General features: G+C 28.9%; 3 protein-coding genes across 5 annotated transcripts in view; all 3 read left to right on the top strand.

Moving 5' to 3' along the window:
- LOC127265243 (uncharacterized) overlaps positions 1-15,594 on the top strand; it is a 73,593-nt gene extending 57,999 nt beyond the window's left edge. Inside the window, exon 9 of the mRNA XM_051294969.1 lies at positions 15,391-15,594. The gene's annotated coding sequence lies outside the window, so the exon portion shown is untranslated. The remainder of the gene's footprint in view (positions 1-15,390) is intronic.
- Positions 10,031-14,282, top strand: LOC127265245 (uncharacterized). The gene is made up of 8 exons (XM_051294972.1): positions 10,031-10,734; positions 10,900-11,050; positions 11,813-11,866; positions 11,950-12,038; positions 12,479-12,701; positions 13,110-13,319; positions 13,921-14,004; positions 14,104-14,282. The coding sequence occupies exons 1-7, from the start codon at positions 10,115-10,117 to the stop codon at positions 13,939-13,941; spliced, it is 1,368 nt and encodes a 455-aa protein (XP_051150929.1). The 5' UTR covers positions 10,031-10,114; the 3' UTR covers positions 13,942-14,004; positions 14,104-14,282.
- Positions 14,163-18,442, top strand: part of LOC127265246 (uncharacterized) — a 56,911-nt gene continuing 52,631 nt past the window's right edge. Inside the window, exons 1-4 of one of the 3 annotated variants that reach the window (XM_051294973.1) lie at positions 14,163-14,283; positions 16,053-16,128; positions 17,056-17,143; positions 17,606-17,712. In XM_051294973.1, coding sequence (XP_051150930.1) covers positions 16,090-16,128; positions 17,056-17,143; positions 17,606-17,712 — 234 coding nt within the window. In that variant the 5' untranslated portion in view covers positions 14,163-14,283; positions 16,053-16,089. The remainder of the gene's footprint in view (positions 14,284-16,052; positions 16,129-17,055; positions 17,144-17,605; positions 17,713-18,442) is intronic. The other 2 variants (XM_051294975.1, XM_051294974.1) reach the window with 2 other exon arrangements.

Raw genomic sequence — 18,442 nt, 5'->3', positions numbered from 1 at the left:
GCTTCTATAAAAATATAATATTTTATTTGAATATACTGCTACAATTACATATATTTATTTATAATCATTAATTTTATTATATTACTAATGATTTTTTTAAATAGATTAATAATTTAAAATTTATTTTACTGGTGTATTAATTTTGTATTTTTAGTTTAAAGTAGTGTAAAAAAAAATACCCCCTCCGTCCCAACTAATTTGTCCATTTTAGCTGAGGCACGAAGTTTTAGTTATGATGTAATTAGTAAGTAATTAAGAAATATATTAGTAAAAATAATTATGGTATATTAGTAAAAATAATTACATATTAGAATGACTTAATAGTTAATTAAAATAAAATATATATATAAATTATGAATTTTAAAATAGGGTAAACTGTTTTTTTAGTCCCGTAACTGGACTCCTTTATCATTTTAGTCTTGTAAGTGGAGCATGTCGGAAACTAGTCCCATAAGTGAAAAAATTTTGTTGTTTTAGTCCTCCGGCGCCGGAGATGCCCGCGTGGCTCGCTGGAGGTGATGTGTCCGTCAGGTGTTCCGCCAGGTCAGCGACACCTGGCGGACACATGGATTTATTTATTTTTTTTAATTTTTTAATTTTTTAAAATTGGATCAAATAAAAAAAATAAAAAAATGCAAATAAAATTTAAAATAAGTTTTAAAAACAATTTTAAAAAATGAAAAAATAAATAAAAAAATCCACGTGTCCGCCAGGTCAGCGACACCTGGCGGACACGTCACCTCCGGCGAGCCACGCGGGCATCTCCGGCGCCGGAGGACTAAAACAGCGAAAATCTTTCACTTATGGGACTAGTTTCCGACAGGCTCCACTTACGGGACTAAAATGATAAGGGGGTCTAGTTACGGGACTAAAAAAACAGTTTACCCTTTAAAATATGATTAAAGTGTATAATCATATTTCCAAAAAATAAAAGAGATAATTTATATAGGATGGATGAATATAGAAAAAGTGGATAAATTAAGTGGGACGGAAAGAGTAATAGGGGGGAGGGGCGGTCAACGTGACGCGGGAGAGGCATGAGTGCAGTTCGATCGTTGTAGTGTTAAACTATTATATTTTTTAGTGTATAAATTATATATTATATATTTTGTACAAAACTATATATATTATATTTTTTTTTAATATAAATCGAAAATCGTATTAAAAATTAAGTGGCGATGAGAAATGTTTTTCTAACTACCATTACCATTACCATTGTATTTATTTATTAGATTTATCCTTATCTCTGTAGATTCAAATAGAGTGTCTTCCTTCTAGCGGAACTCTAATTTACTCGGTGGCACGGTCACTTCCACACCGTCCGGTGCGTGCACTGTCACCTCGTACACGGCATTCGCCTCCTTCCTGACATTTCTTACGCTTCGTTTATACTTCACAACGCTTTTAAAGCCGGAGAAGGCAACCGAGAACGACGGGTAGTTCAAATCTCCCGGAGAAGGCAACCGAGAACTCTAATATTGTTTTATTCGTCAACTTACATAGTATACATAATTTTATTTTGGATTGTTCAATTATAAAGTAATTTATTTTAAAGTAAATGTGGATTTTATCCCACATGATATATAGTCATATACCCTAATTATATTTTTTAATCTAAAACTATTTTTATTATATGATAAATATTTTTATTAATATATTTTTAATTATTTACTAATTATATTTCTTTAAATTCTCATATTTACGGTAAAAAAACCACGATAGTCGGGATGAAGGGAGTAATAAAATAGAGGCATTGTATCTACACATTGTGAAAGAGTTAGAGTGTGAATATGTGAACAAAAACACAATTGGTCTTCAGTGGCCATTATTTCTACCTTATTTTTTTTAATATATATAATAAATAAAGTTTGTTTGATTGTGTTTTATAGTTTATTTGATTTGTATTATAATTTGAATTATTAATTTAAATTTTGTCTTAAATAATATTTTAAATTTGATACTTTTGTATTAGAGATATTTTTATTAATAAAACGTAATGGTTGAACAACAAAAATATTGATGTTTGTTTCATAAAAAATAACTTAACGCTATGCTAGTTGAACTTGTGATCGCGGGATCATGAATTTAAATTCACCAGACGCTAATGATTTAAATAAGTATTTAATATAATATTTTGTATCAAAATTTATTTTCAATATCTTATAAATATAAAAAATAAATTTTAATATGATATTATTTATAATTAGAAAAATACTATATATTATAGATAACATAACAAATACTAGTATTATTTAAAAATAGAACCAAACATACCCAAATTATTCTTTTTCTAACATTATAACGATGTATTTCTATATTAGTCAAAATTTGCCCACAATGAACATTAAAAGATTAATAATAAAAGAAAAAAAATTCATATATATGTTTAATTTGTCATTTAAATTTATGTTAGTTTATTCATAAAAATAATATATATTTTTTATTTGTTGTATCATAAAAAAAAAAAAAAAAAAAAAAAAAAATTAAATATATATACCTACGTTAAAAATTTTGTCAAAAAAATTTGAGCAGAAATTTAAATTAGGGAGAAAGTATTTATTTAAAGCCATCTCCAATCCGTCATTCTAATTTTGCAGTTGCTACAGTACAAATGCAGCTGATCTACCGTACTTTTACTTCAACCATAAATTTCAATTTTTACTCTAAAAAGTATATTCTGTATATTCTACTTTTATATTATTTTATATAATTTTTCATATTTATAAATTATACCCCAACTTTAATTATTTTTACATTATAATCTATACACATATAATTTATATTTTATTTAAAAATTACATATATTAAAATTAGCATTTATAATTAATAACTATTACAAATAAAATAATTAAATGCTATCAAGACAAATAACTATTTAAAATAAAAAATTATACATAATTTTTTATAAAATAAAAGTACACGTTACTTTAAAAAAAAAAAAAAATTACATATCATTTTAAAAAAATAAAATTATATATCACTTTTAAAAAATAAAATTACACATTATTTTATAAAAAAATAAAATTATATCACTTTTTGAAAATTAAAATTATATATTAATTTTAAAAATATAATCATATATAGGGCTGACAATCGGATCAGGTCGGGTCGGGTTCAGGTTCGGGTCAGTTTAAACGGGTTACAAAACCTTTGACTTGAACCTGACCATTTAATTAAATGGGTTGATATTTGCAACCTTAACCTTACCTTTTATTAATCGGGTCAACCTGAATATGACTTATATAACCCGTTTAAATCTAAAATTTTTAAATTTTAATTTAAAATTACAATTTACACTAACAAAAAATTTTAATGCATAATATATATACATATTAAAGCAAAAAATTATTTATTCATATCATAAAACCGATATTCAAGAATTGAATTAACAAACGCTACATAATCGTACATAACACAATCCTTTATTTTTTATTGTTTATTTTTATAAAATTGGCCATAAATATTGAATTGTATTGATAAAATTTAAAAAATATATTTAAATTTAAAATAATATTAATTAAACAGGTTAGACGAAATATTTTCATGTCGAAAATGTAGACCTTAACCTGACCCATTTAATTAAATGGGTTAAACGAGTTTGACCCAATTATTAATTTGGTCGAAAATCTCAACCCAAACCCAACTATTTCATGTCAGGTTCGGGTCGGGTTAATTTTTGTCAGCCCTAATAATAATAATGAAGTTATATTTTATTTTTATTTGATTTTGATTTACATGTTTGTTTTTTATTTTAGTCTCTCGTTATTTATGCATTGCACAGAAGATATTTTTTTATTTATAAAATTTATAATTAATTCTAAATTTATTTGCTTATATATAGTAGGGAATTTACATTGAGGTTTGAGAACAGCTGTCTTTGGCCTCACTTAAAAAAAAATAGTGTAAAAAATATATTTGTAAATATTATTTTTACTATTTTCGTTGTCTTATTTTGAAATATTCTCTTTTTATTTTAAATAAATAACAATACACTAAAATCAAAATATCTTTAAATTTTATTTAAATAACAAACATATTATTATATATAAAATTATTTTACATATAAAGTCAAAAGATAAAAATGACAAAAATTCTTACTTATTTTCATTAACTAATAAAATATTATATTATTTTTTAATTTACTACAAAGATCCATTTGATTTGAGAGATAGAATATATATTTTTAATTAAATTAATTTGTCAATCTCAAATTGGAAGATTTATCTTTTTTTTTTTTTTTTTTTTTTCTAATTTTCCTTCTTTTCAACTTATGTTATTGTACTTTGAATAGGTAGAAGTAAACTGCCTGTGATTCATTCATTTTAAAATATATTTATTTGCAAAATTATTTAATAGATTATTTTTTAATATATACCTTTTATAAAATAAATTTCTACGTATGTAGAGAATGTAATTATAAAATACAATAAACATAAATAAATAAAATATTGAAAAATAATTTAACTTAAGAATATACAATATTATACATGCAATAGATAAAATATATAAATTACAAAAATTTGATAATTTCGCTATAATATGTTTCCATATAATAATTGAAATTTTATAGAAATAATAATACAATTATAATTGAAAAGTCTTCTAAAAATATGTACACATTTTCGCATAAATTTACTATCACAGCCTTTAAAAAAAAATGACCTAATATTGAATAAATAATAATAAAAAACCTAATGAAATAAGAATTCAAATTAATATTTTATTTTAAATATTATAATTTATTATTAGTGGATATGTTTGTTTTTTAAAGTCAGTTTCGATCTATTTTTTAGTTTTTTCACCTAATATAAATCAAAATTTTAGTTTTTATTTAATATCTTTTAAAAGATAAAAAATTTATAAAAATATTACACTAGAGACCTACTTATATCATGATAAAATATTATTTTAAATCAAAATTTAATTATTTTAATAATCTCGACTTAAATCCAAACTTTAAAGTATGTTTATATTGATAATACAATATTCACTTGGCCAGGTGGATTTCTTTAACACAAATCTCCCAAATTTTACTATTTAAATTTTGAATTTACCAAACAATATATATATATATTTTTCTCACAAAATATCATATTAAAAATTATTTTAATACAAAATTCAAACTAAGGTTTGTTTAAACAGGGGCTTTTTTGGAGATTTTTGAAATTTTGGAAGTTTGAAAAAAAATGAAAAATTAATATTTGATTTGATGTTTTTGGGACTGGGCAACTCAATGCTAGTATGATATTGTCCGCTTTGGGTTGGCCCGCACGGATTTGTTTTGGATATTCTCCAAAAAGACCTCATACTAGAGGAGTTCACTTGGGACTTATAAGGTGCTAATTTTCTTCACAACTTCTGATGTGGGATTTGAATTTGCACCCTAACAGTACTAAATGAGTGAAAATATATTGTGTAAACAGAGTGTAAATGTATTCAAACTTCCACTAAAGAAACACACATGTTTTCAAACATAAAGATTCTATTTTAATCTTTAATAAGTATAAAAAAAAAAACATAATAAGACTTGTTTGGTAATATTCTGGAAAAAAACAATCAAATAAAATAAAGATGAAATTTATATATATATATATATACATTATTATTTATGTGTGTATAAAATGAAATATGTCATATTATAAAATTGTCAAAACCATAGAGGAATTAATAGAAATAATAGATTATTTTTAATACATTTTTTTCAAAAATTAGATCACAAGGTTTGTCTACTTCAAGTTTGTTTTTAGATTTTTCCGTTTGAATAATTATTTGAAAATAACATTTTGCAAAAATATAATAATATACTTTTATTTTTATTTTTTATTTATTTTTTTTAAAAAATCGTGACGCAATCTGTTATTTCACGATTTCATCTTTGCTTCCACTTTCTTCATTAATTGTATTGTGTTGCTGATTAGGTCATCTCAATCCCTGCATAACACTTGCTCTTTTATTTATTTATTTTATATATATATATATATTATTTTACACGTGTATCTATATGCTCTGTCCTAAGTGTGAAGGCTTTGACCTATAAATATAGGTGTGTATGTCAAATTAGTGCGCATATCAAGTGATGGGGATATCGCTGTTTGGGGCATTCGGGTTCGATTTCAGATGAGTGCATATTTGTAGGATAATATATACTCAATTCATTCCATATTTATCTATATGTATAATATAGATGAAATGATATTTGTGTAATACAGTGTAAATTTAAAAAGTATTTGTAAAGTTATATAAATGATATATATTGTTAAGGAATAGACCAAAATGAAAAAAAATAAATAATTGGTAAAGAACGGATAAAATATAAATTTGTTTACTAGCTTTACAATTCCATATAAAAAAAATGATACACTCTCCTTCGTCAAAATAGATGTTCATTAGATACGGTATGTATTTTTTTTTTAAAAAAAATAATAAATTAAAATAAAATAGGTAAAAATAAAAATATATTCTTTTTAGAATAAAGAGAAGTATGAAAATTATAGTATTTTTTTGCTAAAAATTAAAATGAGAATAAATTTCAATTACAACAAAACAAGAAAAATAAAAATAAATTTTAATAATAAAAAGAGTATTATTTCTTTGTTAGAAGAATATATAATACTTCATCCGTCCCCTAACTATGTATCTATTTGTTTTTTCACGTGGTTTTAGAAATATTAGTATTATATTGGGATATAGTATAAATAAAGTGGAAATAACTAAAATAACTTTATTAGTATTGTGTGATATAAAGGTAATGGCATTTGTGTAATATATTGTAAGTTGTAAAGTTATTTGTAATGTTAGGTAAATAATATCATTACTAAAAAGGAAATTAATACATTGTTACGGGACAGACTAAAATGAAAAAAAATGGATAATTTGTTATGGGACGGATAGAGTATTTCTTTGGTCCTATTAAATTAATCCAATTTTCTTATTTTAACAATCTAATGAAATTAGTCCTATTTTCTAATAAAGAAATAATTAGTATGAAATTAGTAATATATTTTCCTATCAATTAAAATGTCTAGATAAAATGATCATTTAATATAATATCCTAATAGAAAAAAAAAACAAAAAAACTTGAAACGGACCCAGAAGATGATTGTTTCTTCGCAAATTTCATGAAAAAAAAAACTTCGTGCAACTTATGGTTCATTTTTTTATGGTACATTCTTCATAATTATTTTTAAACTACAATATATATACATATTAATACAAGATATGTACTCCCTCCGTTCCACATACCGTGTCTGCTACACTGTAGACACAGTATTTTAGGAGGGGTGTAATTAGTAGATAATTAAGAATGTATTAGTGAAAATAATTATCCGATAATATAAATAATTATAAATTAAGATTAAGATAACTAATTAATTTAATTAAAATTTTTTAAAAAAAATAAAAAAGTTTAAAATGAGAATAAAATGTGTAATCATTTTCCAAAAAAGGAAAGTGATATGGTACGTGGAACGAAGAGAAACGACAATGTGAACATGGTATGTGGAACGGAGGGAGTAATATATAATTGTCTAATCACAAAAAAGTTAATAATTTAATATTAAAGATTATTTTTTATATAATTGACATAATTTTCTATAATTAATACAAAATAACACATTAATTAAAAAACACAAAGATGAACAAGCACTTAACTCCCTCGCCAAAAGAAAACCCAACAAAAAGTGTGATATCTCAGTCACAAATTAGTTATGATGGAATTCTCAACGTCCTAGGTATGTAATTTTTTTTGTAGTGCATAATCTCGTTTAATTATTACTACATCCGTCTCACATACCATATTATTATTCAAATTAGAGCGTATGAGCATTTGTTACGGTGAGTGTCTCTACTATATTATTTTTTTAATATCTCTCATTCACATCATATATTTATATATATTATTATTCAAATTATTTCTTTCAACACCCGTTATAGTATCATTATTTTTACTTATTATCTTTACAATTTTATAAAATTCATCGTAATGATTTATTTATATATATTTTTATTATCTAATAATATATAAATAATATTATACTATTATTTTTAAAATATTAATTTATATAAATTATAATAATATTATATATATATTTATATTATGAAATATTATGGTGTGTTTGTTTGGGACTTTGGATTTTGAGTTAGAATTTGAATAGTAAAAATTTTAAATTTAAATAGTTGTATGATGTGATGTTTTTGGAGAAAAAAATTGGATGAATAGTGTAAATCCAATCCAATCCCCCAAACAAACACACTCTAAAATTATTCAAATTTATAAAATTAATGGCATTTAAAAATATGAATGATTGAAATAGACTCGGATTAATATATTGCCAGAATAATTTTTCGTTTTTGATAGTTTTGTTAAAGAATTAGTTGAAAAAAAAGTGAATATAAAAATTTAAAAACAATTAAGTGTTAAAATTGGATATATAAAAAAATTATTAAAAAATAAGCCGTAAGTTGTGATCTTTTAAAATAAAATGGGACCAGAGTTGATAATTTTTTTGAATGAGACCAAAATTGATAATTATGATATTGAATGAGACCAAAAAATGATTTTTACTCCCCAAAAAAACATAAAAAAAAATACTCCCTCCGTCCCCAAAAGTATAGTCTTATTGTTAGCACGAGATTCAAAGAATATTGATATAATATTGGTAATTGGTAGAAAGTAAGGATAAATGATTTTTTTGCCCTTGTGATGTTAGTATAAAAAGTAGTGACAATTGTGTAATAATAATGAAAAAGTAGGAATAGTTTTACGGCTATATGTTTATTTATGAAAATGAGAGTATTGTTTCGAAACAGACAAAAAATGCTAACACGAATATTGTATTGAAATGGATGGAGTACTACATATTAATAAAATAATGTATATTATACATTTTATAATTAAATTGAAAATTTTATTTTGGGATTATTATTGAAATGGGTATATGCTTGAATCCATTTTAAGAGTGAGTTAATATTTTCTAAAAATAGAGTAATAAATTTATAAACAAGAATTTATTTATTGTAATATTTTCAAAATAAAATTTAAAATAATATCCAACACGCCCTAATTCCGGACCCGTTAATGAAAACGGATCCGGTGCAAGTGAAATAGGGCGGCACGCGCAAGCCACGTGCCCACATGACGGGCTCGTGGACGAAGGTAACGCCTCATCAGCTTTCAGAATCCCCAAAACGAAACCCCAATCACCTTAACGACGCTCTTTCTTTTCATGTCCTCCATTACAGGTCCGTTCTTGACCTTTATTAGGCCGGGGCAAAATTAGAATATTGGGCCCTTAAATATATTTCTTATATAATAATAATAATAATATAATATATATATTTTAATATAAATGTATTAATAAAATATTTTTTTATATATTAAAAGATCAAAATATAAATATAAAATTAATGTGATATATTTAGTATAACATAAAAAATTAAAAAAAATATTTGATTTAATATTTTTTAAAGAATATTTTTATAAACAATCAAAATTTTTAAAAGAAAAATTTTAAACAAAAATATTTATTAAGGGTTTGTTTCTTTTGATTGGTTTAAGGAAAAATTTGGTTTAAATTTGATATTAAAATAATGTTTGATGAAATATTTGTACGAGAGAAACGCATAGTCCTAATAGTAAAAATTAGAAAATTTAGATTAAATAAACAAACTCAATGTTTATATAATACACAAATTTTTAAAACTACTATTAAAAAATATAATAAAATATACAAATTTAAAACATATAAATATAAAAAAAATAATAAGAATACAAAAATATTACTCTATTATATCTTTTTAGTTTTATATAATTCACAAAAAAAATATAAAATCATACCATTAAATAAACACACTAAAACATACAAATAAATAATTTAAAAATTAATGCAAATTATTTATTTAAAAATTAATTATAAAATAAATTTTTTATTTAAATTTTATTTTATACATTTAAAATAATAATAATAATATATATATTAATATATAGGAGTATATATATATATTATTGGGGCCCCTAGAAGGAATGGGCCAGAGCAAGGGCCCCTATCGCCCGGGCCTGTCCGTCTACTCCGCTCCGTTTCCGTCAACTTGACGCCGTCCATGGCCTCTTGTGGCGATGACTTTTCCTTCCTCGACGACCACCAAAACCCTAACCCCGCCCAACCGCCTCCGCCTCCGCCTCCGCCACCCAAACCCCACCCCCACCCTACCAGATCAACCCGTACGACCACGACTCCGATCCATTCGATTCCGAGCCCGATCGGAATCCGATTTCCGGAAAGCGCTCATCGATCGGGATGAAATCCACAGCGGAACGCCGAAGAGGTCGAGATTGCCTTCGTCGGGAGGGAGCGGGGACTACAGGAAGGATCGGGAGGAGTGGAGTGATACGGCGATCGGATGTTTGCTCGAGGCGTATAGCGAGAAGTTTGTGCAGTTGAATCGGGGGAATTTGCGAGGTAGGGATTGGGAGGAGGTGGCGGCGATGGTGAGCGAGAGGTGCGAGAATCAGACGAAGAGCGTCGAGCAGTGTAAGAACAAGGTTGATAATTTGAAGAAGCGGTATAAATTGGAGAGGCATCGGTTGAGCAGCGGCGGCGTTGCTGCGAGTCATTGGCCGTGGTTCAAGCAGATGGAGCAGATCGTCGGAAATTCTCTTGCCGCTAAAGCTGCTGCGGAGGAGGAGAAGTCGTCCGTCGGCGTTGGTGCGTCCTATTCCGCTAGACAATCCAAAAGGTATACATACATCTGAAAGCTGTGATTCCTAATTCCAGATCGGGAAGCAGAAATTTGAACACTGCTGTGGTTTATAGAAGCAGTTCTGTATCTTTTACAATGATCGAAATCTGGACAGTATAATCTAATGCTTAATTCCTTCCAATGGAAACCTGTTTTTGACAGGTTAGGAACATCGATCAACAGTACCAGTGTTCAAATTAACAACGCCAAATTGAAGCCATCGAACAATCTCAGACGACGAAGAGTGGTGTTCAAAATTAGCGGTGCTGCTCTAGCTGGAAGTGCTGCTGCACCTAACAATGTAGATCCAAAGGTGTATTTTCGTCTTCCTCGTCAACCTGTCGAACTAAATGCATGTTCTGTTTTATACTGAATCTCAAAGGCACAACCTAAGATACTATGAAACCATCCTACCTTAAGAACATAGAGCTGTCCTTATGCATCTTCGATGATATTATATAGATGATTCTACAGGTTTTAGAACAACTTTCTTCCTTCAGAAATGCCTTTTGCTTGCTAAATTTCGAGATTGAATGCATTTCCTTAACTGAGCTTGCAACTGCTTCTAAACACTGTTGTTCTCTCCGTAATTTTGATTTCTTTCCTGAGCCCTATGGCGCTTCCATTTTACAGAATGTCCTCCAATGGTGTGCCACTGTAACTAAGAAACTTCTTTGATTTGGTATTTGGGGAAAATTGGGTTGTGGAGAGTCCTATTCTGCTGGATTTCATACACAGAAATGCAATTTGTAGCTTGATGCATATATTTGATCAGACATTTGAATTCTTTTGAATGGTGATTTGGTAAACTAGGTGGCCTGGCTCTCGAACGTTTCATTCCTTTGGCCTGCAGAATCTTCCTTGAAATATTGTGTAATTTGGATTGTGATCACCAAGAACCTCAATACCTGTATGATAGAAAACTATTATTACCGAAGCTGTGATTTCTAAACTCATCACCTCAAGTTTGTTCGGAATCTACATCAAAAGCATTGGAAAGAATTCCTCCATGTTCTTAGCTTTCCATGTTCTTAGCTTTAAGCTTTGATTAATTTTGTAATCGTTCATGTCACAGGTGGCAATGTTGATTGCAAAAGAAGTTTCATTAGCTTGTTTTGCTGGAGTTGAGGTATGAATACAAACTTCACATTCTTTACTTGTCTTTCTGCGTATCTATTTTGCCCACCCACACAGCCTTAAATTCTGTCCTAGGTGGCTATAGTTGTTGGTGGTAGAAACTTCTTTTGTGGAGATTCGTGGGTCACCTCTGGATTTGATAGGTGCACTGCATATCAAATTGGGTAAGTTCTCTAATTTAAAGTCATGTTTTCTTTTATCTTGCAAGGTTTTCTTGGGACTGTTATTCAACAAATTTGCAAAAGAAAGACGATGATTGGTACTATCCCAAACACATTCATGGGCAACTCTTTTCGTTGATCATGTATTATAATTTATACTCTTGTGAAAGCTTGTGGGATCAATATCTTCACCTCGTGTAGGCGTATCAATAATTCATTGTAAACTACAAGTCAACTCCGACCTTGATTCTTAGCACAATCAAGATCTTGGGTTCGTGTATAGGTTAAATGCTTCTAGTGAGAGTGGCGTAGTTAATATTTATCCATGACTGATATGAGGCGCATTTTCCCTATGGTGCTTTTTTTGGTCTTTTCGCTTACTGAATTAATATACCGTCGGCATTTTATTCACTGATTCTGCCTCGGTTTCCCATTGAAACCAGAATGATGGCGATGAAGATGAACTCCATACTGCTGCAATCCACACTAGAGAAAGCAGACGTGCAGGCACATCTGCAGAGTGCATTCTCTATGCCCGAGGTTGCCGAGCCTTACAGCAGGCAACGAGCAAAAGGGAAGGGTTGTAATATTCGGTGGCATTGTAGCGGGCACCGGGAATCCAACTCTTCTCCACAGATAAAGCTGCAGCATTTAGAGCCTCTGAGAGTATGACAATGGCCCGTCCTTCTAGGGATGGCAATGGGTCCGGGTAGACCCGACCCGGACCCGACCTATTTATTTGGGGTTGGGTTCAATTATTCGGGTATCGGGTCCGGGTCGGGTCTAAGAGTGGACCCTATCTGGATTCTATTAATATATTAATTATATATATGAAAAAAAATAATTTTTAATAATTAAATTATATTAAAAATATGTTTTTGGTTTAATATATTTATTTTTTATTATTTTATCATAATATTTTTGAGTAAAATATATAAAATTTTAATATATATCGGGTTCGGGTCCAATTTTAAGAATTGTAAAAGATTTTTTCGAGTTTGTCGGATCCATCTGGTTTTGTCAGGCATGGTTAGATCCGAGAGTAATGCGCAGTCACATGCTTCGTTGCCGCAGTGGATGTGGGCTACTAATGTGGCAATATACTTCAACCAAGCGACACTGATCAATGACGGAGACAAGAATTTGTGGGGATGGAATGAGGAAGATACGGAAACACATCGGCCATTGTTTCCATTTTCGAAACTATGTTCTCTCATGCACTTGCCGTTAACAGTTCCAAGGCGACTCACTATTCTCTTAGTAGACGAAGAGAACTGGTCTAAGGTATATGCTGTTGGTTGTGCCTTATGTGCACCAATTCTTCTTGCATTTCTATGGAAAACAATCTTGATAGCGGACATCTTGAGCAAGATTGTTTTATTTCAATTTTTGCTCCCAAAGATTTCAAATACATTTCTAAATTTGATGTTGAATTGACAACATTTGTGTGAGTGAAATTGGGTTCATAGGCTTGTTGTAATGGTGACTGATTCAATAGAACTTTGAGTTTGAGTTTTTGCTTGAATTTGAGTTGCATAGAGCCTTCATCTTTAGGGGATTGGCTGTTAACACATATGAGGAAACAAGAATTTAGGCAGCTTATGTGATTATTTTCAGTCTTAACTTTGAGGAAAAGATTGCTTGCAATTGCCAATTGGTGAGACCAAGATTTTATGGCTTGCTATATTTTATTATCCTTCTATAGACAATATTTCGTTTATTTTTAATTACAGTATATAAGTATAAGTTTTTATGGATTCATGTTAGATATTTGATGCACCATAATATGTGTTCATGGTCTATAATTATGAAAACATACATTTGTAGTCTGTTATTCTTCAAGGATTAATCATAACTAACTATTTTTTTTGCTCTAATCACGCAGGTGTGGATACATCACGGCTAAGGATGTTCTTGAATTAGTTGAGGAACAGATCCTAAAGGGTGAAATCGTTGAGAGGCTTTGGAGGTTTCACAATTCTCTCTGAATATATATGTTCTCTTCTCCTCCCATTCTTATCTTAGATTGATAGATAATTCAAATTACATGCATTACTAATTAAATCAGGGGCCAAGTGGGTACTACTATTGGCAAATCAAGTGCGGCCTTATTTGATAACCACAACCCACCAAGTGGGCTTGATACAGTTAAAGTTAAACAAAAAAGAGATGCCACCTGGATTGTGGTTATTATATTAAGCATCACTTCATCTGCTACTATTGCTTATGGCATCTACCGAAGAAGAAGGTGAAGATTTCCTTAATCTCTTTGCCATGCTTACAATTTATAATAAAGAAAGAGCTATAGTAGTACTACTAATAGTTCAAGTAAGTAGTCATGAGTCTTAACATTGATCTCATAAGACGAGACTGATGAAGTTGGTTAATTTCCGTTACTTTTCGAATGTTTGTTGTTGTTTAGCCTCTTGACATTGATAATGCAGATGCATGCATAAGAAGGGTAATATGATATGTATGCCCCTTTGTTTGTTAGGGAATTTTTAGAAATATCATTTTATGCCATTTTGTTTGTTAGGGAATTTTTAGAAATATCGTTTTATGCCACTTTGTTTGTTATTTCCATGCAAAGACCAATGGTGTAGTGTTTTATTTCAAACGGCCCATTTATGATGAAAGTTATACTTATGTTTGAATTCATGAAAACATATATTTTGAAACATTGGTCCGTAAGAGTGTCCATTTGGTAGTAAACTTTTGAAGAAACATATTGCATACCTATTACGAAAGTAGTATATAGAGATTTGTGAATAATGTGTTGCTCTGTAAAATATTGTTTGAATTATGTATGAAGGAAGTGAAATTCTATGTTCTCTAAGCGCCGCTTGATTTAAGCTATTATTCACAATATGGTGTTGCAGTTTTAATATTTCAACTTGCTTTGTTAAGTTTTGTTGAAAGGTTTGTTTAAATTTATTTTATTCTCCGTGGTTCTTTTACTTAGAAGATTACTGCCATATACTCAACAATGTGGAATTTTAATTAAATTTACGAAATTTCTGCATGATAGATATTATTTTGTAAATTTGTTGGACCAATTCATGGTTAATTATCACCAATATATGTCGAGAGATCCTTTTTGATTTAGAATTGAATAAGGTTGATTTTAGACTTGCCCAGGTTTCGAACCGTCGGTTTGAACCGCCGGTTCACCGGTTTTCGAACCGATGGTTACGGTTAAAACCGAAACCCGGCACAAACCGAACCGAAACTGTCATCCCCACAGTTCGGTTTCGGTTTGTGAATTTTTCAAACCGTAAGCCGCCGGTTTACGATTTGAACCGGCGGTTTGCATTTTTTATTTTTTAATCTCTCACCACTCACCGGGGCGGCTCAGGCAAAGAAGAAGAAGAAGGCGGCTCAGGCAAAGAAGAAGAAGAAAAATAAGGAGGAAAGAGGGAGTAGGGAGCAGGTAAAAGAAAAAAAGGAGAACGGCTAGTGGCTGCAACCATTTGTATTTTGTAATTTTTTATCATATCAATACTTTTATATTTATTTTTATGTACCTTTTATTTTTAATTTAATTTAATGATTTACTATATTTATTATTTTAATTATTTTTATAATGTAACGATTGAATTAATTATTTATATGTATGATTTTTACATAATAAATAAATAATAAATATATCTGAATAAAATTAATATAAAATTTACTTATTTTTAAATACAATTCAAATTTAGAAAAATAGAAAATAAAAAATATTAAAAATGAATATATATAGACAGGCGATTCAAACTGTAACAAGCGGTTTTTAAATCGAAACCGGCGGTTTTTAAACTGTAATCGAAACCGTTAAACGGTAACCGAAGCTGTTATTCGGAAGGTTTGGTTTTGATTTGATATTTTGACAAATCGTAACTGGCTGTTTGAACCGTTTGGGCAAGTTTAGTTAATTTCCCTTCCACTTCAACCCCTCGTCTAAATGACATGATCTCATGACATTCATTAAAGTTACTAACTACTGAATCATGCTTGTTTAATCTTGTATTGGTACAGGCACCGTTAGAAAATTTGGAATCAGAAGGTGCATCGTATGCCGACAATTCTATTTCATTCCTTTATGGGTGTAATTGTAAGTATTTTAGTTTTTCTTGTGAAATTTTCATTTTCTACCCCTATTGAAGATATAAGATATAAGATTATGTTTCTAAGCCACTATTCTGTTCATAAGTATTTTAATCTTGTAATTATTATTAGCAAGGTGCAATTTCTTGTTATATATATTTGTTACGATCCTGTTAATATATCAGGATTTGGCTGGTTTGTAGATACAAGAAAGTAGATTGAATGAAGTTTATATAATAATGAGATTTTTAAAACTTTAGCGGATTAAGCTATTGCAATGTGCTAATATGGTGTCTATTGTATTCTAATCCTTTCACCATTTGCAACTTGGAAATCTACATGTAGACATCAAATATGCTTTGGGTTTGTAATTTCCATCATGTTAAATGAAAACAGATAGCATTTCTTTTCGATTGATAAATTTATGTTTTACTATGTGCACTACACTTTTATAGAGTTGGAATTTATAGTTAATTGCATCAAAGGTCGAGTCTTTCACTTCATGTGGTGTAATTTTTTCAAACTTCTGCACCTTAAAATGTCAATATATCATGACACAGTTTTTGCTTGATCCTATATATCCATTAGTTTATAGTAAGTTAGAAACAAATTTAAATTATTGTGCATAGTTTAGTAAGAAATTGTAAAATAAATATAATTACGTGTGCAAATTAGTCACGGATAAAATTTCATGATTGATGTCATTAGTAATTTACTTATAAAATTATTTATGGAATTTTCTCGTGAGGAATTGTTTACGAGGTATTACTAACAGAATACTCACGTGTGTCCCAGTTCGATTACTATTAAATAGTGAATTTGTTGAGTGTTTATGTAGAATGAATGGAGAAATTTATACAGGACACACATATCTTATGTATGAGGTAATACCTATCCTAATTTGTATATGTTTTTTTTTTTTTATCATCAACAGTTGAATCCATATTTACAGAGCGGTTGGCAGCTTTTGATCATGGATCTGAACATAAAAGCCACAAGAACAGTTGTCATTTGTAATTCAGGTAACAAATTCTAGTTGAATATGGGCATTACATATATAGACTTGCAATATAATTACAACTTTAAAATTCCAATAGTCATGTGTATGTATATGTGTGAACATTAATTTGTTGTCCACTAGTTGTTGAACATATTTCCACAAGGCAGAGGGGTCTAATTTTATTTATAACGATTAAAATAGTTGTAATGTTGTGCTTAATAATTTTCTAACGGCATTTGTTTCTTCCATCTGAATTATGCTATGTTGGCACATTAAAGATGGTATGAACAAATTGTTTGTGAGTTGGTACTAAGTAGTCTTAGTTTAGAGAATTTGATAAATTATATTTTGTAATAATAATGCTTTGAGAATTTTCATAATAGCAGTTATAGGAAAGACCAGTGTAAGCATGATTTTTATTTTTTTACTTAATCTCTTACTTCTAGGAGTTATATGTGGAAGCATTGAGAAATGGTTTATCTAGTGCAGCACCATTGCAATTCGATACAAAGGTATTATTGGAAAAGGCTTCAACATATCAACGGATTTAAAGGAAAAAGCTTCAGCATATCGGTGGATTCAAATTTTAAGGTATGTTGCTTCCATAATTTGAGAAAGTTGAAATCATATTTAACAAAAAAAAAAAAATGTGGCAATTTCAGGCTGATGTTATTCATTCCGACACGCAAAAAATTAGTGCATTTTTTGCGAGAAAGAGAGAGTAATATTTTTTTGGTTTGTCTCGGGCTGTTTTAAAATTGAAGTCCGATAAGCCCGGCCTGATTCTGGATTGGGTTTGAAAACCCGAACCAAGCCATGGCCCGGTTTCCAAGTATACCGGGCCAGGCCAGCCCACAATTTTAATATTAAGTTTTAATTAAATTTTGTGTTTTTTTTAGAAGATAAGTTATATTAGTCTAAGTTGATATAATTAGGAAAAAAATATGTTTATTGATAATTAAGAATTAAAAAAAATAAATTAATTCATGCAAGTCCCGGGACGTAAAAATAAATCTAACTCTATATGCAAGATGCTAAAATAAATGCGATGCATAAAAGTAAAATGAAATGGACGAATTACTCCCTATTATGTATTCGGTCGTCCGATCATCCAGCCGCTCCCTCTCGTATGCATCTAAAAAGATTTAAAATAGATATTATTATGTATATGCATAGGAAGGAAAAGACGAAATAATATTAAAATCACTTACCTTGGTTTGAAATCGAGATCGATCTTTGCGGATCCCCTCGTCTCCACATAAGCTTTACCTACAAATTAAAAACACTTGAAAATAAGTTAGTATAAAATATAGAAACAAAA

This window comes from Andrographis paniculata, unplaced genomic scaffold, assembly GCF_009805555.1.
Source record: "Andrographis paniculata isolate CXL003 unplaced genomic scaffold, ASM980555v1 Contig72END, whole genome shotgun sequence".
Taxonomy (NCBI): Eukaryota; Viridiplantae; Streptophyta; class Magnoliopsida; order Lamiales; family Acanthaceae; genus Andrographis; species Andrographis paniculata.
This window is presented reverse-complemented; position numbering and strand designations above follow the sequence as displayed.

What these genes read in the sequence shown, in the direction of transcription:
- LOC127265245 (XM_051294972.1), top strand. Translation starts at nt 10,115, where the DNA reads ATGACTTTTCCTTCCTCGACGACCACCAAAACCCTAACCCCGCCCAAC. An exon ending in TCCGCTAGACAATCCAAAAG is followed by an intron (nt 10,735 to 10,899) that starts GTATACATACAT and finishes TGTTTTTGACAG; the next exon opens with GTTAGGAACATCGATCAACA. An exon ending in CTAACAATGTAGATCCAAAG is followed by an intron (nt 11,051 to 11,812) that starts GTGTATTTTCGT and finishes TTCATGTCACAG; the next exon opens with GTGGCAATGTTGATTGCAAA.